This window comes from Artemia sp. Qi Xiang Cuo, unplaced genomic scaffold (assembly GCF_049724085.1).
Source record: "Artemia sp. Qi Xiang Cuo unplaced genomic scaffold, ASM4972408v1 HiC_scaffold_2965, whole genome shotgun sequence".
In the NCBI taxonomy this organism is placed as follows: domain Eukaryota; kingdom Metazoa; phylum Arthropoda; class Branchiopoda; order Anostraca; family Artemiidae; genus Artemia; species Artemia sp. Qi Xiang Cuo.
Window position 1 is genome coordinate 10,422 of NW_028300361.1, and position 23,261 is coordinate 33,682.

The 23,261-nt window shown below is 34.8% G+C and overlaps 1 protein-coding gene across 1 annotated transcript in view; it reads right to left on the reverse strand.

Annotated features, from left to right (window-relative positions):
• Positions 1 to 14,755: 14,755 nt before the first annotated feature.
• LOC148938760 (hexokinase-2-like) overlaps positions 14,756 to 23,261 on the reverse strand; it is a 42,315-nt gene continuing 33,809 nt past the window's right edge. Inside the window, 3 exon segments of the mRNA XM_089107557.1 lie at positions 14,756 to 15,247; positions 20,431 to 20,617; positions 22,986 to 23,231. Of these exon segments, the coding sequence (XP_088963683.1) occupies positions 15,149 to 15,247; positions 20,431 to 20,617; positions 22,986 to 23,231 (532 nt within the window). The 3' untranslated portion in view covers positions 14,756 to 15,148.

Below are 23,261 nucleotides of genomic sequence, written 5' to 3' on the forward strand. Positions count from 1 at the left end.
GTGAAAATGGCTGGGCTAAATAAGGGCTGGGTTACCTGAGGATTGAGTTAAATGAGGGTTAATTGCATGGTAATTGAGTTAAACGAGAGTTAATATCCATGAGGGTTGAATTTCACGGGGATTGTGTTGAATAGGGGATGAGTTTCACAAGGGTTAAGTTAAATGAGGTTGAGTTAAAAGATGGTTCAGTTAAATGGGGTTTAGTTTAATCAGGGTTGTGTTACACGGGGTTTTAGTTGAACGGGGCTGAGTTGCATGGGGGTTGTGTTAAGCAAGATTTCAGTTTAACAGGGGCTGAGTTGCATGGGGATTTAGTTCAATGGCTTCAGTTGCACCGAATTCAAAATTTCACTAGTATTTTTCTACTGCTTTTAGCTGGCGAACATCATTCCAGTTGTTGTATATTTAAATAAATTTAGAAGGGCATTAATAAAAATTAAATTGCAAAACGGTGGCAAAACTTTAATTAAGTCTAAAACATGTTTATATCTTTGTCAAAAGAGAAATTCAAAAATGATAATTTATTTAGGAACCGATAGTATATTAATCATAATGAATTAGTTTAGGAACTTAATTATTCTTCCGGTTTGGCTCGTCCAAAAAAATCCGAACCTTTAAATTCTCAAATAGGTACTAAATAAAAAGATTCGCTTGATGAGAGATGAGGGTAATAGAGAAACAATGGTATAAGTGTAACTGATTTTTCTAGGGAGCCTACATAACTAGCTTTAACATAGTTAAAGAAGTTGAAGTGTTCACAAGGAACATTTGAACGCCTGTGGTTCTGTCACACTCCGAATTATGTGAAAAAGATGATCAAAATTAACATAATGATTGAACAGTAATATTTAGGACTAATGCGAGGGAGGGTCAAAATCCTAACCGACCCATAAAAAACAAAATCTGTTAACCTCCTTGAAATCAGCAGCTTTCCTAGATTTTGAAGGAGCTTATGACAATGTGAACCACCAAATCCTTTTAAATAAACTTGCAAACCTTGGAGTACCTCCTAAGCTAGTATCCTTTATTAAATCCTTCATAGAAGTGCGAAGTTTCATTGTTTGTGTTGGTTCAGCCTCTTCACCCCAAAAGACAATATCCAAAGGCCTACCTCAGGGAGCAGTCCTCAGTTGCCTCCTTTTTGCCCTATATCTCTGGGACATGAACCTACCCCACACGAATCTACAATGTGCTGATGATCTGGTGCTATGGTCATCTGGCAACACCTTTGAGATTGCAAAGTCAAATTTGCAAAAGTCACTTTTCCATTTTGAAAAATTCTCTCAACATTCAGATTTACCCATTGCACCCACCAAGTCAAAAATAATCCAATTTCACCGGAAGCGAAACCATGTTAATGCAAAACTAACTCTAAATAAAACAACTATTCCAGAAGATAATAATATTAATTACCTAGGTCTAATGCTTGACCAAAAACTTAATTTCCACCTCCACATTTCAAACACATTAAAAAAATGATATAGAAAAGCAAATATACTAAAAAGACTTCTTTCCACACCCTGGGGTTGTAAGGAGAAAACCTTACTCCAGTATTATAAATCACATATAAGACCCCATATTGACTATGGGCTCATTGTCTATGGTGCATGTGCAAAGACCCAGATGTAAAAAATTGAAACAACACAAAATGATATAATACGTCTCATATTTGGTCTTAGGAAACCCACAAGCACCAAGTTTCTGCTTATGGAGAGTGGATTAACAACAATAAGGGAGAGATGTAGCTTTCTCTTGATAAAACATCTTACAAAAATTGAATCAAATAGCTCACACACATTACATAATTGGTTAAGAAATCCAGCCATGTATAGAGGTATTGCAGATGAGTATGCCAATATTCAAAAGAAGTTCCCTGTACCAGCAAAGTCTATTGCACATACTTTCCCCCAATCCCCTCCATGGAATTGGTCATTTCCCATAATAAATACTGAATTTTCAAAATGGAATAAAGATTTAACCCCCATTGCTTTTGTCCAGAAAAAATTTGCAGACCTTTATACACTTACTTATAAAAATCACTTCCAAATATTTGTTGTTGGGTAAAAAATGAATGAGAAGGTTGTAAGTGGTGTTTTCCTTCATCACCTGAAAATTGCAATGGGAGAGAGGTTATTTAATAATTTATCTATAATGTCTGCTGAGTTAAATGCCATAATCATGGCATTAGAAAACCTTAAGCAAAACCAACCTTTGATTGCAATTTTGAATAATATTATCATCTATTCCGACTCTTTATCAAGCCTTGAGTTGCTGGCCTCAGCTCCTCAATATAAGTTGGACATTGACACTTATCATTGTCTCAGTATTATTGATAATCTTGCTTCAAGTGGCATAAAAACTTACTTTCAGTACATTCCTAGCCACTCTGGCATAAGTGGTAATCATCAGGTTGATGAAATAACAAAAAATGCTATAAATATTGACCAGCCAAGTGGGAGACCAATCCCGATTAGAGATATTTACCGATGGAGGCTATCAGATATTAATTTTAATAAGATTAATCCTATCCTTTCCCCCTTTCCCAATAAGTATCTTTCTAAAATTTATCATAGAATTCGTTCTGGAACAAATGGACTAAATTTCCTTGCATTCTCATATAAGCTTTCTAATTCAAGTGGTTCAATTCCCCTGTCCCCTCTTTGCAGGCATTGTAATATGAATAATGAAACAATTGACCATTGCCTATTTGAATGTAATATGCTGACGTCTGCACAACCTACCTTGCTTTGTAAACTGTTAAAATACTTCAAACACCACAAAATCCCACTATCTGCCAAGAGCCTAGCCAACTATACCTGCACACAGAGCATAGAAATCGACATCTATCATCTTATATTTGAACTCCTAGAGTCAAAAGATCTGCTGAAAGATATCTGAATATATATAATAAATATGAGGCAATCAAGCCAGTAGCTCTGTAGCCCACAGAGTGAAGCAAAAGGAAAAGGGCTAAATAGTTATACTGAAAAGCCCGCCTGCTGTTAAATAGAAGAAGAAGAAGAAGATTGTTTAACATTAGCTATTCTTAGTAATTCCTCTTCTTCAACAATCAGTAATAAATCGTCTTACCACTAATTACACGTCATAGGAAGGACGGCACAACCCACATAGAGCATTACCTTACTGCTGATTTCAAGGAGGTTAACAGATTTTGTTTTTTATGGGTCGGTTAGGATTTTGACCCTCCCTCGCATTAGTCCTAAATATTACTGTTCAATCATTATGTTTATTTTGATCATCTTTTTCACATAATTCGGAGTGTGACAGAACCACAGGCGTTCAAATGTTCCTTGTGAACACTTCAACTTCTTTAACTATGTTAAAGCTAGTTATGTAGGCTCCCTAGAAAAATCAGTTACACTTATACCATTGTTTCTCTATTACCCTCATCTCTCATCAAGCGAATCTTTTTATTTAGTACCTATTTGAGAATTTAAAGGTTCGGATTTTTTTGGACGAGCCAAACCGGAAGAATAATTAAGTTCCTAAACTAATTCATTATGATTAATATACTATCGGTTCCTAAATAAATTATCATTTTTGAATTTCTCTTTTGACAAAGATATAAACATGTTTTAGACTTAATTAAAGTTTTGCCACCGTTTTGCAATTTAATTTTTATTAATGCCCTTCTAAATTTATTTAAATATACAACAACTGGAATGATGTTCGCCAGCTAAAAGCAGTAGAAAAATACTAGTGAAATTTTGAATTCGGTGCAACTGAAGCCATTGAACTAAATCCCCATGCAACTCAGCCCCTGTTAAACTGAAATCTTGCTTAACACAACCCCCATGCAACTCAGCCCCGTTCAACTAAAACCCCGTGTAACACAACCCTGATTAAACTAAACCCCATTTAACTGAACCATCTTTTAACTCAACCTCATTTAACTTAACCTTTGTGAAACTCATCCCCTATTCAACACAATCCCCGTGAAATTCAACCCTCATGGATATTAACTCTCGTTTAACTCAATTACCATGCAATTAACCCTCATTTAACTCAATCCTCAGGTAACCCAACCCTTATTTAGCCCAGCCATTTTCACTTAAGCCCATTCAAATGAAACCCATTCAATTCAATCCTCCTTTAATCAGCAATATAACAAGAAAATTTACTTTAACCCACTTCATCAGAAGTCATAAAAGTTGATTCGAATGAAATGATCTTTGTTCATTGGTTAATACTTATATAACTGTTTCAGTATGCTGCTTTAACACAAAGCTATTCCTCCCTCTCCCTCTAAAAAAAAGTAACAATTTATCCTTCTGTCTCAGGGGCACCGCTAAGAGCGGAGAGAAAAAGGGATTCCACCCCCGAAAGTCCAAGGCATCAGCACGAAGTACCGACGCCTTTGAGCCATGGGCGTCTTTGTCGTCTTAATTTAGCTTATATCTCCACATTTGTTGAAAGACTGGACGATTTTGTCAGCACATTCTGTATACCCCCCCCCTAAACTCAAAATCCTAGCTTCGCCTCTGTTCTGTCTTATATGTTTGATATTAGAAAAAAACTCTTCATGATCAGGGCCCGAATACACTGGAATTTCATGGTTGTTAAAATGAGGTCACATGGGGCTCGAGTAAAAGTGTTAAATTAAACGGCGGGTTGAGTTGCATGAGAGTTGATTTAAATCAAAACTGAATTGGACGAGGGCTTCATTTGTTTGGGTTGAGTTAAACGAGTTTGAATCAAACAGAGGTTGAGGTGCATGGAGGTTGAGTCAAACGGAGGTTGATTTAAATGAAGTTGAGCTAAATTACGGTCAAATTGTACGTGGGTTGAGTTGGATGAAGGTTGAGTTCCAAGGGGGTTGAGTAGAATGAAGTTTGAGCTCCATGGGGTTGAGTTAAATGGTATTAAATTTGATGGGGATTGACTTAAATGTTGTTGAATGCAATGGCCGTTGAGTTGGATGGAGGTTGAGTTAAACGGTTTTAAGATATGCCCTGGGGGCATATACGGTTTTTATAGAATGTGTTGTCGTAGAAACTTCAAAACAGGCTCATTCAATAGGAAATTCAAAGGGCTAGTGCCCTTTTTAATAGTCAAAAGTAATTTGAAGGCAATTAAAACTCTTTCCACGCCCACCATTTCCCCAAACATATCCTATCAAAATTTGGATATATCCATTGTGTTCCACGCAGATAAAGTTCAGGAAATTGAGCAGCACAGTCCCCCCCCCACCACAGTCTTCAGAGCAAGGGTTATAAGTTATGCCCTGGGGGCATATAAGTTTTTATTGAAATCTTTGTCGTAGAAACTCGAAAAAGGGCTCATTCGATTGGAAATTCAAAGGTCTAGTGCCCTTTTTAATAGTCGAAAGTGATTTGAGGCCAACTAGCCCCCCTGTTTCGCAAATCATTGCCCCAAACACATCCAATCAAAATTTTGAGATAGCCATTTTGTTCAGCGTAGTTGATTTCAAAATAGAAAATATGTTTTTGAGGAAGACACTCCCCCACAACCCTCAGGACAAGAGTTTTAAGTTATGCCCTGGGGGCATATAAGGTTTTATAGAAGGCTTTGTCGTAGAAACTTCAAAACAGGCTCATTCGATTGGAAATTCGAAGGGCTAGTACGCTTTTTAATAGTCAAAAGGGATTGGAGGGCAACTAGCCTCCCCCCCACGCCCATCATTCTCCCAAATACATCCAATCCAAATTTTGAGATAGCCATTTTGTTCAGCGTAGCTGATTTCCAGATAGAAAATATGTTTTTGAGGAGGACACTCCCCCACAACCCTCAGGGCAAGAGTTTTAAGTTATGCCCTGGCGGCATATAAGGTTTTTATAGAAGGTGTTGTCGTTGAAAGTTACAAAAGGCTCATTAGATTGGAAATTCAAAGGGCTAGTGCCCTTTTTAATAGTCGAAAGTGATTGGAGGGCAACTAGCCCCCCCCCCCCCACACCCATCATTTCTCCAAACACATCCAATCAAAATTTTGAGGTAGCCACGTTGTTGAGAATAGTTGATTTCCAGATAGAAAATATGTTCTTGAGGAGGAAACTCCAACAGAGCCCTCAGGGCAAGGGTTTTAAGTTATGCCCTGGGGGCATATAAGGTTTTTATAGAAGGCTTTGTCGTAGAAACTTCAAAACAGGCTCATTCGATTGGAAATTCAAAAGGCTAGTGCCCTTTTTAATAGTCGAAAGTGATTGGAAGCCAACTAGCCCCCCTTCCCTGCCCATCATTCCCTCAAACACATCCAATAAAAATTTTAAGATAGCCATTTTGTTCAGCGTAGTCCAGATAGAAAATATATTTTTGAGGAGAACACTTCCCTACAACCTTCAGAGCAAGGGTTTTAAGTAATGCCCTGGGGGCATATAAGGTTCTTATAGAAGGCGCTGTCGTAGAAACTTCAAAAGGGGCTCATTCAACTTGAAATTCAAAGGGCTAGTGCCCTTTTTAATAGTCGAAAGTGATTGGAGGGCAATTAGCCCCCCCCTCACACCAATTATTGCCCCAAACACATCCAATCAAAAGTTTTAGATAGCCATTTTATTCAACGTAGTTGAAAGTTCTGGAAATTAGGTCTTTAAGGATGAAAACCCCTCCCCCACAGCTAGACCCCGGCGCCACGCCGGTGGATCGACCGAACGCCGCCGACGAGAGGCCCGGTCGAACGCCACCGGCACGCCGCAGGCGCGCCGCCACCGGCAGAGGTGGCGGCGTTCGGTCGACTTTAAATTAATTTTGCTGAAATTCTTTATTGCGTCAACCGCAAAGTCGGAGCTTTTCCTTCTCGTGTGGCTTAGTATTTCGATTTTCCTGATTAGAAATCAAGCAGGGCTTGCACTATCCCCGAATTTTCGGGTATTTCCACGAAAATCTATACGTCACCCCGAAAAAAAATTTGGTTCCCCCAAAATCACGCAATCACGGTGCCACCCTTAGTGATTTATCACCAGTGACTTTCCCTGCCAAATATTACTTTGTATATAAAAGCTTTCAATTTGGGAGGTTCAAGGAGGAGTCTTTGACAGTCTTATGAACTCAGGGTACTAGATATTGTAACGTTCTTACGTATCTACCGTGGTTTAGAAAATTCGATCACCCCACAAATGATTACCAAAAATATGCACAAATGTAACATTTGGAATATTATAACACTTTTTTTTAAAGCTTTGAAGAAAAGCAAAAAAGTCTAAATATCCCTAACTACGCTTGAAAGTTATTTTAAAAAGAAACTCTTGGGAGATTTCCATGGAAATGACCATAGCAGAAGCTTTGGGCTTGGGTGGGAATCAAAGAGGTGTCTAAGTATTTTGAGCACAGGTGAATTGTTGTTGCGACTTTCTTAAATTTGGTAATTCTTGTGAGCATTTGGAAATCAAAGCTTAAACTCAATAACTGATATTAGGTGTCCTAACATTTTGCTTGGACTGAAAGTAACGAACTAGGATGAACATTTCAGCATCTTCCTGGAGCTATTTCAGTCTTAATTATATTTAATTTAATTACATTTAAGTCAGATGAATTTTTCATTTTTTTACAGTCGAAAATATATTATCCGTCACTCTTCTCTCCAAAGCCATTCAACTCTTAAATGTTTTTTGTGTCACTGTGGCTAGGGTATTGTCGGGCGAAGCGTTCGTCTTTTATTTTTTCAGTGTGCTGAATTTATTCGTTTTAGATGCAGTTTATAATTTGACTGATATTAGGTATTTATCAGTTTATAATTTGGAATGAATCCCCAAAAGAAAAAATGAATAATATCCAAAAGAGCAGCAAAAAGCAATAAAAAGCAGCAGTTCAGCCTTAGCCTACATGACATATATTCTATAAAAAAGCCAAAAAAAAAAACCTTTCAAATACATTTTTTTTAAAATTATAATTAAAAACCAGTTTTTAATACAAGAAGGCTTCTTAGGAATCCAAAAGAGCAAAAAAAACAATCAATATCAAAGTCGCCCATTTCAACTGTTTTAAAGGTGACAAAACAGATATAGGCAAAGGGCATTATGAAAAAATTAAGCTTTTAAGTTCAAAGTTATATTCAAAGTTTTTACCCAGATAACTGACGAATTTTGTGATACGGTATTTGAAGTTTTATATGCAGTAATGCTCGATGGAAAAAACTACTAATTTTGATAATTATTTATGTTGAGAATACATAGCTAATAGATACTCTAACTACTCGTATTATGCAAGGGTTCTGAAACACCACAACCATTTTGTTTCTACCAGATTTCTACTTCTCTTGATGAATAACGAAGAAGACCAGTTTCCAGCCAGCGACTTTTGAATTTTTGAACTCATTAATACGCTCGAATCTGTTGTAAATTTAAGCTGTGATTTGAGAAAGACTGATGAAAATATTAATGTTTGCGGTCAACATTAATCGCGCCGGCAGCGCGCCGCCAGCGTCTTACCGGTGGCTTGGCGTAACGTGCTGTTTTTTGCCCCGCCGCCACCGGTATTCCCTCATCGGTGCGGCACCAGGGTCTACCCACAGCCCTGAGGGCAAGGGTTGTAAGTTATGCCCTGGGGGCACATAAACTTTTTATTGAAAGCGTGGTCGTAGAAACATCAAAAGGGCTCATTCAATTGGAAATTGAAAGGGCTAGTGCCTTTTTTTATAGTTGAAAGCGATTGGATAGAGACTAACGCCCCTCTCATGCCCACCATTTTCCCAAGCACATGGAATTAAAATTTTGAGATATCTATTTTGTTCACCGTAGTTGAAAGTTCAGGAAATTTTGTCTTTTAGGATGATAACACCCTCAGAGCCATCATTGCAAGGGCTGTAAGTTGTGGTCTGGGGGCATATGAAGTCTTAATTAAAAGTATTGTCGTAAAAACTTCAAAAGAACTCATTCAATTAGATATCGAAAGAGCTAGTACCTTTTTTAACATTTGAAAGTAATGGTAGAGCAACTTATTCCCCTCTCACGCTCCCCATTTTCCAAAAGACATCCAATAAAAATTTTGAGATATGGTTTTTGTTCAACTTAGTTAAAAGTTCTGGAAATTAAGTCTTTAGGATGACAGCCCCCTCTGAGCCCTCAGTGCAAGGGTTGTACGTTATGCCCTGGGGGCATATAAGGTTTATATAGAAAGTTGGATTATATGATTTATAGAATAGATTTTAGTCTTCCTCAAATCCAATTTTTATTTACACGATATTCTACCTATTCATGAGGTAGAAACTTTGCAAGACGCTGGCTGGACGCTGGTCTTCTTCATCACTCATCAACAGAATTCGAAATCAGATGAAAATGAAATGACTGTGAAATTTCAGAATCCTTGCAGAATAGTTGAAATATCTAAGAGCTATGTTTTTCTAACAGAAATAATGATCAAAATTAGTATTATTTTTATTCCTCGAAAATCGTAATATCATCATTTATTTTTGAATATTAGTGTGTCGACAATAACACCTTCAGGCAAACTTCAGAAGTATATTAGAAATGAGTAGGGATCTAGGTATTACTCGTGACGGGACCATGTGCTGTCATCTATAATCGAGTCTAACGGTACCTAACCGCATAGAGAATGTTACTGATATACGAAGGGGACAGGATCACTTGTCTTTCTAAAACAATCAGGGGATGTTTCTAAGCGTATTGATCCACTAAAGGGGGAGGATTTCTGGGAAATTTATTTGCATAATCGAAAGGGAATTCTATCATGAGGGGATTTTATTTTTAAATATGGCTTCTCTGGTCTTTAGGTCTGAGAGATAAATTAATGTTCTATTTTTAAATATGGCTTCTCTGGTCTTTAGGTCTGAGAGATAAATATTAGTATTCCATCGAAGCCATAATAATGTAGCCAGGAGCACCATTGATTTTTTCAAAAATTCCAACAAGATTCGAGACAGATTGAAACATTTTACGCGGGAAATGATTTCTTGGGAACTTCATATGTGACAGCACGGGGATGAAGAAACAAAGGAACACACAGAAATAACTTTTAGGGGATTATTTTAGTTAAAAAAATTAATATGCATTTTAGGGATTTTTTGGGCAAAACAGTTTGAAACATTTCAGAAGATGATTTGGGGTGAAACTCTGTGGTCGTTATAATACACAACTTTCATTTGAACAGTGTTTTAAGGTCCCATACCCAAACCCCAAAGGGGCCCCCGCCCAACTTTTTGCCCCCCCCCATTTTTTACACTTTTTTTTACCACGCTTGAGACACAAAAGGCCCCCCTCCCCTTCCACCCCCTCCCCCCAGCTTTTTGGCTCCCCGAATATATCTTTTCAGAACAAGTTCTTTATGTAATGTTCCTCATAAACCAATTTTACAACTTGAAGTACTCATCCTTTTCACCCACAACTTTACATTATGGCTTTTTGAGTACTCCAACACCATGCAATACTTTTCAAAAGGCTTTATTATATCTTTTTAGAACAAGTTCCTTTCTTAATATCGCTCTTAAACCTATTTTACAAGTTGAAGTACTCATCCTTTTCACCCACAACTTTTACCTTACGGCTTTTTGCATACCCCAACACAAAGCAATACTTTTCAAGAGGCTTTATAATACTATTTCAGAACAAGTTCTTTTCTTAATGTCCCTCCTAAACCAATTTTACAAGTTGATGTACTCATTCTTTTCACCCACAAATTTACTTTATGACTTTTTTGAATACCCCAACACCAAGCAATACTTTTCAAAGGCTTTATTATTTTTTTCAGAACAAGTTCTTTTCTTAATGTCCCTCTTAAACCTGTCCCTCTTAGGAGTTTTTCGTTACACTTTTAGTTTAGTTTATAATTATTTTAGAGTTTTAGTTTAGAGTTGCAGTTTAGTTTAAGTAAAGAGTTTTAGTGTAGAGTTGTAGTTTAGTTTTAGTTAAGAGTTTTAGTTTAGAATTTAGAGTTTTAGCTTAAAGTCTTAGCTTAGAGTTTTAGTTGGAGTTTTAGAGTAGTTTAATTTTTATTAAGAGTTTTAGTTTAGAGTTTAGAGTTTTAATTTAGAATTTTAGTTTGATTGACATTTTAGTATAATTTTTGTTAACAGTTTTGGTTTAGAGTTATAGTTTAGTTTTAGTTATAGATTAGTTTAGTTTTAATTAAGAGTTTTAGTTTAGAGTTTTTGTTTAGATTTAGATATAAGTTTTAGTTTGATATTAGCTTACAGTTTTAGTTAGAGTTATAGTTTAGTTTAGTTGTAGTTCAGAGTCTAGAGTTTCAAGTTAGACTCTCAGCACTTAGAGTTTTAGTTAGAGTTATATTTTATTTTAGTTTTAGTTAAGTGTTTTTGAACTTGTAGTTTAGTTTTAGCTAAACGTTTTAGTTTAGAGTTTTAGCCTAGAGTCAGAGCTTAGAGTTTTTCGTTGCGCTTCTAGTTTAGTTTAGACTTAGATAAGAATTTTAGTTTAGAGTTTCAGTTTGCTATTAGCTTACAGTTTTAGTTAGAGTTATAGTAGTTAAGAGTTTTAGTTTAGAGTTTAGAGTTTTAGTTTGGAGTCTTAGCTTTTAGTTTTAGTTAGAGTTATAGTTTAGTTTAGTTTTAGTTAAGAGTTTTGTTTTTTAGAGTTTTAGTTTAGACTTTAGAGTTTTAGTTAGAGTTTACAGTTTTAGTTTAGAGTCTTAGCTTAGAGTTTTAGTTCCATTTATAGTTTAGTTTAGTTTTAGTTGAGAATTTAGAGTTTTAGTTTAGAGTCTTAGCTTAGAGTTTTTGTTAGAGTTATAGTTTAGTTTTAGTTAGGTGCTTTAGTTTAGATCTCTAGTTTAGTTTTACTTAAGAGTTTCAGTTTAGAGTTTATAGTTTTAGTTTATAGTTTTACTTTAGAGTTTTAGTTAGAGTTGTAGTTTTAGTTTAGTTTTAGTTAAGAGTTTTAGTTTAGATATTGGAGTTTCATTTTTGAGTCTTAGCTTAGAGTTTTAGTTAGAGTTGTAGTTTAGTTTACTTTTAATTCAGAGTTTTAGTTTAGAGTCTTAGCTTAGAGTTGTAGATAGTTATAGTTTAGTTTAGTTTTAGTTAAGAGTTTTAGTTTAGAGGCGTTTTTTAGTTTTAGCTAAGAGTTTTAGTTTAGAGTTTTAGTTAAGAGTTTTTGTTTAGACTTCAGAGTTTTAGTTTAGAGTATATTTTATTTTAGTTTTAGTTAAGCGTTTCTGGACTTGTAGTTTACTTTTAACTAAACGTTTTAGTTTATATTTTAAGCCTAGAATCATAGCTTAGAGTTTTTTGTTGCACTTTTAGTTTAGTTTTAGATAAGAGTTTTAGTTTAGAGTTTTAGTTTGGAGTCTTAGCCTACAGTTTTGTTAGAGCAATAGTTTAGTTTAGTTTTAGTTTAGAGACTAAAGTTTTATTTTAGAGTCTTAGCTTAGAGTTTTAGTTAAAGTTTATAGTTTTAGTTTAGAGTCTTAGCTTAGAGTTTTGGTTCTATTCATAGTTTAGTTTAGCTTTAGTTGAGAATTTAGAGTTTTAGTTTAGAGTCTTAGCTTAGAGTTTTAGTTAGAGTTATAATTCAGTCTAGTTTTAGTTAAGAATTTTAGTTTAGGGGTGTTTTTTAGTGTTAGATAAGAGTTTTAATTTAGAGTTTCAGTTACAGTTATAGTTTAGTTTTAGTTTAGAGTCTAGAGTTTTAATTTAGAGTGTTAGCTTAGAGATTTAGGTAGAGTTATAGTATATTTTAGTTTTAGTTAAAAGTTTTAGTTTAGACTTATAGTTTAGTTTCAGTTAAGAGCTTTAGTTTAGACTTTTAGTCTAGTTTTAGTCAAGAGTTTTAGTTTAAAGTTTTAGTTTAGGGTTTTAGCTTCGAGTTTTAGTCAGAGTTATATTTTAGTTTAGAGCTGTAGTTTAGTTAATAGTTTTAGTTTCTAATTTTAGTTAGAGCTATAGTTTAGTTTAGTTTTAGTTAAAAGTTTTAGTTTAGAGTTTAAGTTTAGTTATAGTTAAGAGTCTTAGTTAAGAGCTTAGAGATGTAGTTTAGTTTTAGTTAGGTATTAGCTTACAGTTTCAGTTAGAGTTATAGTTTAGTTTAGTTTTAGTTAAGAGTTTTAGTTTAAAGTTATGGTTAAGTTTTAGTTTAGAGTTATAGTTTAGTTTTAGGTAAGCGTTTTAGTTTAGAGTTTGGACTTTTAGCTTTGAGTCTTATCGTAGAGTTTTAGTTAGAGTTATAGTTTAGTTTTAGTTAAGAGTTTTAGTTTTGAGTTATTGTTTAGTTTTAGATAAGAGTTTTAGTTTAGAGTTTAAAGTTTTAGTTTAGAGTCTTAGCCTACAGAGTCTTTAGAGTTATAGTTTAGTTTAGTTTTAGTTTGGAGTCTAGAGTTTTAAGTTAGAGTCTTTGCTTAGATTTTTAGTTAGAGTTTTAGTTTAGAGTCATAGCTTAGAGTTTTAGTTACATTTATAGTTTAGTTTTAGTTAAGAATTTAGAGTTTTAGCTTACAGTCTTAGCTTGGAGTTTTAGTTAGAATTATAGTTTAGTTTAATTTTAGTTTTGATCTCTAGTTTAGTTTTACTTAAGAGTTTTAGTTTAGAGTTCATAGTTTTAGTTTACAGTTTGGGTCTATAGAAGTAGGGTAGAGTTTTTTGCGAGTTCTTAGCCTATGGGTAATGGGTTCCCAAATTTCACTGATGCGGAACTCTCCATTGTCTTTATTAATGGCTGGTTTGTTTTTAGCAATTTCCAGAGCTTCTCTGATTTTTTGCTTTAAGAGTTGTGGAACAATAGCAATAAGTTGAGCCTGGTAGCCATTGCCTATAAGAACATCTTTTATATAATCAAGTTCAGCCTTCAGCTCCAAATCAGAGGAACACACTACAAACGCTCTATCAACCAGCGAATAGACTACAGAATTTTTAATTATTGGGTGGTTATAAGAGTCATATTTCAGATATCTATCACTATGAGTTGGCTTTCTATATACACTCAAGTCAAACCTAGTTTCCCGTTTCGTAATGTTGGGCTCCCGTTTGGCTATACTGTTGACTCCTGTCCCAGATTTAATAATCAGCAGTATTGTGAATCAAACTTCAACGCTGAATGAAAGACTATTACAAATCCCTGTGTGTCAACTCGAACATAAGATATCAAGTAGTCTTAAAAATTTTGAACTGAAATACGTATTATTTTCATTGAATACACAACAAAATTTCTTTATAATTTTGAAGAATACTCTTATCCATTCACCCTTGTCCTAGAGTACCAGTTCCTAAAATATGGGTGGCAAAATCAAATTTCACTGTAAAGAGCAGGAATTAGCTAAAATCTAAAGGCGGTCAAAAAAAAAGAATACTAATCGACTAGTGGTCAATTTTCCAAACCCGGATGTGCTGTTGCAAGAGCTGAAAATTGAAGAGAAAATCTAGTAGAAATTTGGGTAGGTGGACCAAGCTAGAAATTCTGACAAAAATATTCCAAAAATTTCCGAAAACTTAAAGTCTTTGACGTTTACTGGAACAAACATCAATGATAAAATACTCAAAACATTAATTATGAATCAAATGGTAAACTCAATGTGTTAATTGTAACATTGCAGAAAACAAGAAACAAGCAGTAAGTATATTTCTAGCTAAAATTTAAGGGCTAAGGAAAAATTTAACTTTAGAGTTGAAAAATAATCTTCAATGCATTATTTTTCCATAGCATTAAAATAATTTCTTCTTACCTTGGTTCCAAGATTTTATTCCACGAGGAAAACAAAAACGCTCAAAATGATTGAATACCAAATAAATTACTCAATACGTTATATTCCTCCAACTATCAATTAAATTTAATAAATTAAACGTATTATTTAAGTAAAGAAAAATATAAAATATATTATTTTCTGAAGGCGAAGACGCTGTAAAATTTAGATTAGAAAACACGAGAAATAATAAGACTAAGTAAAGCAAATGCATGTATATTTGAGTTTTCCGTAGATATTTAGAAGACCCTGACCCGAAGAAGTTTCATTTTCATACAAAACAATAATATATAAGAACAATTTAATAAATAAAATTAAAAAAATGAAGTTGTTTCAAAACGGAACACTATAGTTAAGTATATTTCATTGTTCACTTGCAAAAATCTATTCATTCAGCAAAAGCTACTTGATGCACTTTTCTGGTGCTGAAAATCCTTGGAAATACAGTAAAGAACAAATTCAGATTGAGTTTCAAAAACGGTAAAATCAATCACGGCAGAGGAGAAGAAAGCTATGAGAACAAGTTCTTCAATTAGTTCCTGTTGGATTCTTCTCTGTCCATTCTGTCTGCCACTGCTGCCACCAAGGCAGCCCCTCTGCCACTACCATCTTCAGAGAGTATTAGTTCAAACTGCAAATATGAAAAATTTGGTTGACAAAATTGAAGTAATATACCAAGCTCATTCATGGTAATGGTCGTTTTCTCACTTGTTACATGAACTTCATGCTTAATTCAAGTTACCAAAAACAATTTTTTTTTTAGAAAAGTCAAAAAAGTAAACAACGTAATCCAGTATTATTACGGAGAGCTATGATCCCGGCCGTACAAAGAGGGGAGGGGTGTAGGGGGTTTCACCCCCCCCCCCCCCGAAATGTTTGTTTGACTCATAAAAACGTAACAAAAATGGATATAAACCAATTTTGTATGCGTTTTTTTAGGTGTTTTTGTGTAACCCCCCCCCCTAAAAAAAAATCTCTGAGTAAAGCCCCCTCGGAAAAAAAAATCCTGGGTACGGCTTTGCTTATGATGAAGACACTTTTCTTAGAAGACAACTTCGATTGCCTGTAAGATTAAAATGCACACACCTTCACCATAATGATTTTATATCTTTAGATAATAGCTTAAACTTACTCTGAGGACATTACACACGTCCTTTGTCACACGGTTTATGATCGCAAAGAGAATCCAAAGTGAATCATTTAATATGGAGAAAAAGGGCCCCAGAAGATGAGTGATTACAAGTAGCTCGTACCCTAGTTTAATTTTATGACTCATTTCCTTAATTTCATAGTCGATATTTCAGAAATTCAGTCTGGTACCATTACGAAATGCTTGGTAGGAACGACAATGCTTGCAGATCATTTAAGATACGTCATAATCTTATAGTAGGCAAGTATCTCATCTGTGGCATTAAGTAAGTGCCACAGGTGAGTGGTAAATGTTAAGCATCCGTTTTGGCACTTTACCAATGAACTGGAAAATCAAACAGTTCGTGGTAACGAACTGTAAGTAAGGAGCGACGCAGTTCAATAATAACCGAAACTATACAAATTCTAAAATGGTACCGATTTATATATATATATATATATATATATATATATATATATATATATATATATATATATATATATATATATATATATATATACATATATCGTCTTATCATGTTGATTCCACATATATAAGTTTAATTAAGTTTAGTGTTGCACATCAAAGGCTATGAGGTTTAAAAATTTGTCTGATTTTCCAAAAAGTGGAAAAAACACCCTCTAAAAGTCAAAGGATCTTAATAAAAATCACACCATCAGATTCAACGTGTCAGAAAACCTTATTTCAGAGGTTTCAACCTCCTATCTGAATAAATTTAGAACTTTCTATTTTTTGAAAAATCACGGATGCATCTTTATTGTTGTTTTTTTCTCAGGGGTGATCGTATCGACCCAGTGGTCCTAAAATATCAGAAGGGGGCTCATTTGAACGAAAATTATAAGTTATAATGTACTTTTTAAGTTACCAAAAAGATTGGAAGGTAAATACAAGGCTTGTTCAATTAGAACAATAAGAAGCTTTTTTAAAATTACCAAAAAACTTTAGCGTCGAGAGCGAGTTTTTGAGGAGGGGGAAACTGCGTGAGCACTGTTTTTCCAACACAGCATATGAAAATGCAAATGACCAATGGTGATACTCACCCTTCTTTCAAAATTAAACATTTTGACGTCTTCATAAGTATATACCTACCTAACTTCTAACCCCTGCTTTCTAAAAAGCGTTTGTAAAGTTTCACATTCAGTTTAAAGACTTTTCCCTTATTATACCGTGTTTTATATTCATTTGCATGAATTTGGGCATAAAACAGAAAATTAGCAACCGAGAAGGGCGCAATATGTAAATATATACAGCTTGCCTGTTATTTGGTACCTGTCGAATATTTCAGCACCTTCAAAAGCGATCTTTTAAAACTTGGAAAAAATCATTTATCATAAATCATAAACCATAAATCATTTATGGGTTTATTTGGCAAGGAAAAGAACCCCCAAGACTTAAAACAACTGATATGTACCTAAAGAAGAAGAACGGAGGACTGCAAGTTGTTGATATCAATGCAATAACTAGGTAACCCTACGATGGTTCTGATGGTGTCACTTTTTCCTATTATACATGCAGCGTTGCCACCAGCTCAAAAATAAAATTCCGATTTTTCTTCAAAAAAAATCCCGAAATTTCAAAAAAAATCCAGGAACACGGTTTTTAACAGTGACAAGGTGCGAAATTCAAAGTGCCGTGAAACGTGGTTTCTAGTTGTAACTAACAACTGATTGTCAACATTCCTAGTATTATTACGACGTGAAAACGTTCTGGTGGATTAGTAGGATCTACGACAAATATTTTAGGCCAAAAAAATTCGCCAAATTTCCGAGAAAACGTGTCTACGCATCCACGTTTCATCGTTATTTGAATTTCCCACCCAAGAATTGACATCACGCTTCGCAGCCCTATTCAATATGGCTTAGCCAGCGGTTAAAGTTACCATTTATAACGTCGTCATACGTCCCTTTCCCTTTTATCATACCTGCTTTTCTGTTTAGTGGCTCTGCCAATACGCACCCTTGGATCTCGGATTCTTAATTGTACTAAAAAAAAAGGAATCTGCTGCTTTGATACGAAAGAATCCGGAAGAAACACAGATCCCTTTTTCCCGAATGCACTTAGAATCCAACTTTCTTGGTATTAAACCCAGGCCTTTGGGTATTTGAAGAGAAAACAGTAAAGAAACAGTCAGAAAAACTATTACTACCGAGTTATTAGTAAAAAGCGCTAAGCAAAACAACCAACCAAAAAAAAATAACTAGTTTCTCAGATATTTATTGGTACGTTTCAGTAATCATCTCGATAATCACAGCTCAAATGACAACCCTAAGAAACTGGACAAATGAGCTTCAGTAAATCAAACTAAGCTCGGTTAGCACAAGTATAAACATAAGCTACTACTAAGTCTTCTACTGAGCATAACAAGTTTTCCGATGGTATTCATCGCTTCCGCTGCCCTAGATCTCGGAATGCATTCGAGACTCATAAAACTATATCAAGAATTCAAGCGAATTGGGGACGAGGGGCACACGCACTTGAGCTGGAAGGACCAGCTCCGCCGTGGGTGGCCTCCTCGTCCGTAGGAGACATGGTTCAAGATTCTGTTCAGTACTGGGACCTCATGCACGTCGGTATTAAGGTTATTTTTGGTTTTTTGTTGATGGGTTGGTTGTATTTTCGTTTTTTTGTTGATTAAGGTTGGTCGTGAAAAGGGCTGAAAAAAAAGAAGAAAAGAAGTGCCACCGTAAGAATGGGTTTCTTGTGGACGGAGGACGCCCAGTCTACGGGAGAGCCAATAGTTTTTTTTTGTGTTAAAAAATTTTAAAGTTGTAAGAGTAAGCTTTTTGGAAGACCACCTTTAAAATTCGAATTCGTATTAGTGAAAATTGAAGGATATGAATTTTAAGAAATTGAAGTAAAAATGCCACCGGAAAAGCGTCTCCTAGAGGGGGAAGGACACCCTGGAACGGGGGGAGTGATAGATATTTGGCAAGAAAAAGTTAAATGGTAGTGTGCCTTCATGTCCACTAATACATTGACTGGTATATAATAATTTTTTTTTTAAGTTTAGGTGATATGATAATGTATAAAGTTGTAAGATTTATATGTTTTCGTATTAAAATATCACCGAGTGGAGAGGAGGAGGGGAGGGGAAAAACAATAACAACTACCTCTGAAAAATGTTAAACAAAATTCCTTCTGTTGACACACAGAACATGGCGATGGTGGTGGTACGCAATTCCGGTTTCACACCGACCTCTGCATTGGTTTGTGGTGACTCACGTAGTCTTACTCGTCGGCCCTGGACCATCACCCGTTTATATCGGTCACTACTCAGCTTCTCAGAGCTTTCCCTCAAAAGCCGCAACAGCGTGGATTTTTTTATTGGTGTTATGGAGCCGTCAGAAGTCTTGACAAGACAAAACCTAGAATTCTTCATGTTCGTCACAGGCTCACTAACACAATTTTTCTCAACTTGGTGTTTCATACAGTGAGCAATCACTGGCAAATCTTCAAAGATGCCGTCACTTTCCGATCTCGATTCAGTGTCAGTCGCGGAAGCCTTTTCCTGCTTATCGGACAGAGTATTTTCCTCTGAGTCATCGTCTGAGTCACTGTCGTGAAGTACAGAAAGACGAGCATTCGGTACTTGGTGACCGAAAGCAGAAAGTTCGTCGTCGGGCATCAAGGCTTTCATTATTCGCTGGCTTTCAATACGAGCTTACCCTAGCTCGAGGTTGATTTCATCGTCCCCGGGCAAAGAAAAATCAGAACTGACAGACACAACACCAATGGATCTATCTCGCTTGGCCTCGGGCAAGGACAACTGTTCATTAGAATATCGAGCTTCAAAATTCGTTATACTTTCATATTGACAAATTCGATGTAGAAGTTGGAGGAACGAAAAGTTTATTACAGTACTGTAAGTGCTGGTTTGAGACCGCTTCTTCCTAAAAAAATCTTCACACGGTTGGCTATTCATGTCGGAGAGTTTGAAAAGATGTTCGACCCCAAGCCGTTTGAATCGACGAATGAGAAGCACTAGGGAATGCATATTTATCTCTAGGCAATGGAATAGGTTTGTGGTAATAAAATTCTCGTTCAAAGCATAATGTCCACTTTTTAGGACCCAGGATCTCCAATTTCGAACGCAGTAAACAAGACGCCCAAGTAAAGATAACCTCTCAAGAGGAGAAAGTTTGACGTCGTAAAAAACGCGCCGTATGCTTTCCATAAGCCAAAGATAAGACTGTGTTCCTTCGCTTCCAGGAACACGCTGTTTCAGGTGTGCCAGAGGCACAGAGGCACGAAGGAAGGGACACCTGTGACGGTCAGTTATTAACCCCTCGGATTTTTCTCAGCTAACCCCTGATTAAGCTTATTGCATTTGATTTTTTTTTGCGTTCAATAGGCAACTTTAAATATTTAACTTTGTGCCAAAGCTCTTTTTGAGTCTTTAAAATTACTCATAACTTCTTTCAAAATGTAATTAGTTTTGACATTGCATAACCCTCTTTAAAAATTTGGCTATGATAAAAATGAATTTGCGTGCGAAATATTCGGTTTGAATTTTATTTACACTAAAAATATTCCTGATCAAAACTATAGCTATTGATCTATGGACTTAAAATTTTGAATTTAAAATTTTTTGTCAATAAAGTTAAACTTTAGTTGATGAAGATAATAAAACACATCTTGAAATAAGATCAAGGAGTTGTACTCACAGTCAAGCCAGGCCTAATTAGCTGCTTTATTTTTTGTACCATCAGATGACGGAAGTGTGGGTGTTTATTATACAATGTCCCATCAACAGCTACAATGGTGTGCTTTTCGTTTATTTTGTTTATAAGAGTTGCCACTCCAGCCGCAGCCATGAAAGCGGCCCTTTTTGAAACTAGTTGAGAGACATGTCTAAAGGGAAAAAAATAACTTTTTATTTCACTATATCGCTCAAGAATAATATTAGTAATATACTTTGGAACCATAATATCATCACTGCATAGCTACCTAGAAAAAAATACGGTTCTTGTTTGAAATTTGAAGAAAGATACTAATAGAAGGCAGGTAAAACAAACAAGAAACTCCGGTTTTCATGAGCAGTGAGCTAGAAAATCAATTTATGGAAAAGATAGGTAGTTACATGAAGGTTATCAAGAAAATAAGGCCCCTATCCCCACATCACTGCCCCTCCCGCTTCTGAATTATACGCTTGATAGGGATGCTATCTACAAGGCCTTAGCACCAACACCCTTTCTCTTTTATTTTAAATTTGAGCAACATTTTTATGTTTTGTATCAGTTCAAAAAAACATGAAGTAGAAACTACTTTTGATTGAAATGCTAGGAATGGGACCTGTTTTTGCTAGGAATTGAATGCCAGGAAAAGGAATAGGACCTGTTATTGATGAAAACAATGCAAACGCATTTGGTCATGCCTGGTAGATGTGTCTTTTCAAAAAAAAATTTAACTTATCCTAAGAACGTTGTCATATTATATGAAGCACAATTGAGACACAGAATCAAAGAGTCGTATCATAAAAACAATGGAGAACAGAAAAATAGGCACTCGACCATGTTGAGACTTGAAGTAAAACACTAGCCTATTTAGGTTGAATAGACGTTTGATTTGAAAAAGAAGTTTATTTCTAGAAGAGAACTTGGGATCCTATTTGATGCTCAATACATTTTGTAAAATTTAGGAATAGTGTAAAAATTGAGGGACGAAATTTTCCTGTTTTATTCTTAATGACACAAAAATTCAAAATAAAACACAAAACTTTGGAGATAAACAAAATAATATCGAAATGTCAAAACCTTGAACTACTGAAAAATAGTAAACTGCATCCAGATAAACAAAGGTAAATCTCTCTGAGCTTTTTATTTATCTTTTTTTAAGTTTTAGATTAAATAATTTTGTGAGAATTCACAATTAGAATAGTAATTTATTTTCAACAGGACCAATAAAAACATTTAATAGGTCATTCTTATAAGAAGGAGAAACAATTTTAAAATTTTAACGGGAATTTCAATGAAGGCTTTTAACCAAAATCATTTGACAAGCAGGTAAGAACTCTCAGGGTTCTAAATTTGTTTTTTCTGAAAGACAAAGGCTCTCCAAAACAAAATATAAATATAAAAACAGATTTTGTAAAAGAAAGAGGCAGGCGGAGGCCCTGCTAAAATTATGACTTCTCAATCCGTTTATATTTATTTTATTCTACTTAAATGAATATATTTTTTTTTTGCCGAAAGGGAACGGCTCTCCAAAACAGAAAGTAAAAATATCAAAACAGATTTTGTAAAAAAAAAGAGAGGTAGGCGAAGGTACTGTTAAAATTATGACTTCTTAATAAGTTTATATTTATTTTACTCTACTTAAATGAGCATAAGTTTTTTGCAGAAAGGGAACGGCTCTCTAAAACAGAAAGTAAAAACATGAAAACAAGTTTTGTAAAAAAGGGGGAGGGGGCAAGTGAAGGCACTGCTAAACTTATGTTTTCTTAATCCGTTTGTATTTGTTTTATTCTCCTTAAAAGAAATTTCTATAGATTTCTCATAGCTGTTCTATTACCTGTTTATCAAACTAAAGTTCTTCTAAAGCAGAATAAACTGTGTTTTTATTAAAATTTATATTTTGTTGTTTAATTATGCCCTGCCCAAATAACGCACTGGCGGTCAAATTAATTGTACGAAGTAATTGAAACTGGTACGTGTGTTATAGTTGGGTTAAACCTCTAGCATAGCTAATTTTGGCAGTGATTATAAGCATTTTCTGTGAATAATTTTTTCTAGACAGTCCAAAGTCTGATTAAATGTACGATGTAAAGGACACTTCTTAAGTAAAATTGTCAAATTTTTCAAGAGGTTAGGTGTTCATGTTCTTCCCCTTGCTAACTATTTAAGCCTAAGTACAAATAAAGAGGAAATAAAGCATTTATTTCCTTATAGTCAAACTACATTTACCTTACTGAATTAAAAAGCAATATTGACTATCTAATTCTTTCAATTTGACCCCCATCCCCTTAAAAAATGGTTTTTGATAAATCACCTTAAATAAATAATTATCTTATTTATAAATTAATTAAATAAACAATCAAATAAACCATGATTATAGGGTGGTACCTTAAAATCAATAGCTTTATGAAATGAATTGATTTACTTGTACATAGATATTAAATGTATTCAATTAAATATTAAATAAATATTAAAAAACATGTACCTTAGCATACATTACCTAAAACAAATGCTCAAAACTATAAGAATGCAGGCTAAAATCTTACCTAACTTTAGCACAGTCTTCCTGGCTGAAATCTGTAAGCCCAAACTCCTCAATTATACGTTCACAATCAGTTATATCATTTTCCGGCTTCTTCTCAATTTCACTGATCAACCTAGTTTTAAATCTGTCAACCTCCAATAAACGCTTATATGAACTTCCATTGAATATCAAGCCCTCTTTCGCAAGATATACCAAAACTCGACGTACAATTTCACCCAAATATTGGCCAGATATCATTTTTTCAAATCTAAAGATAGGACCAGTGATAAGAAATTAT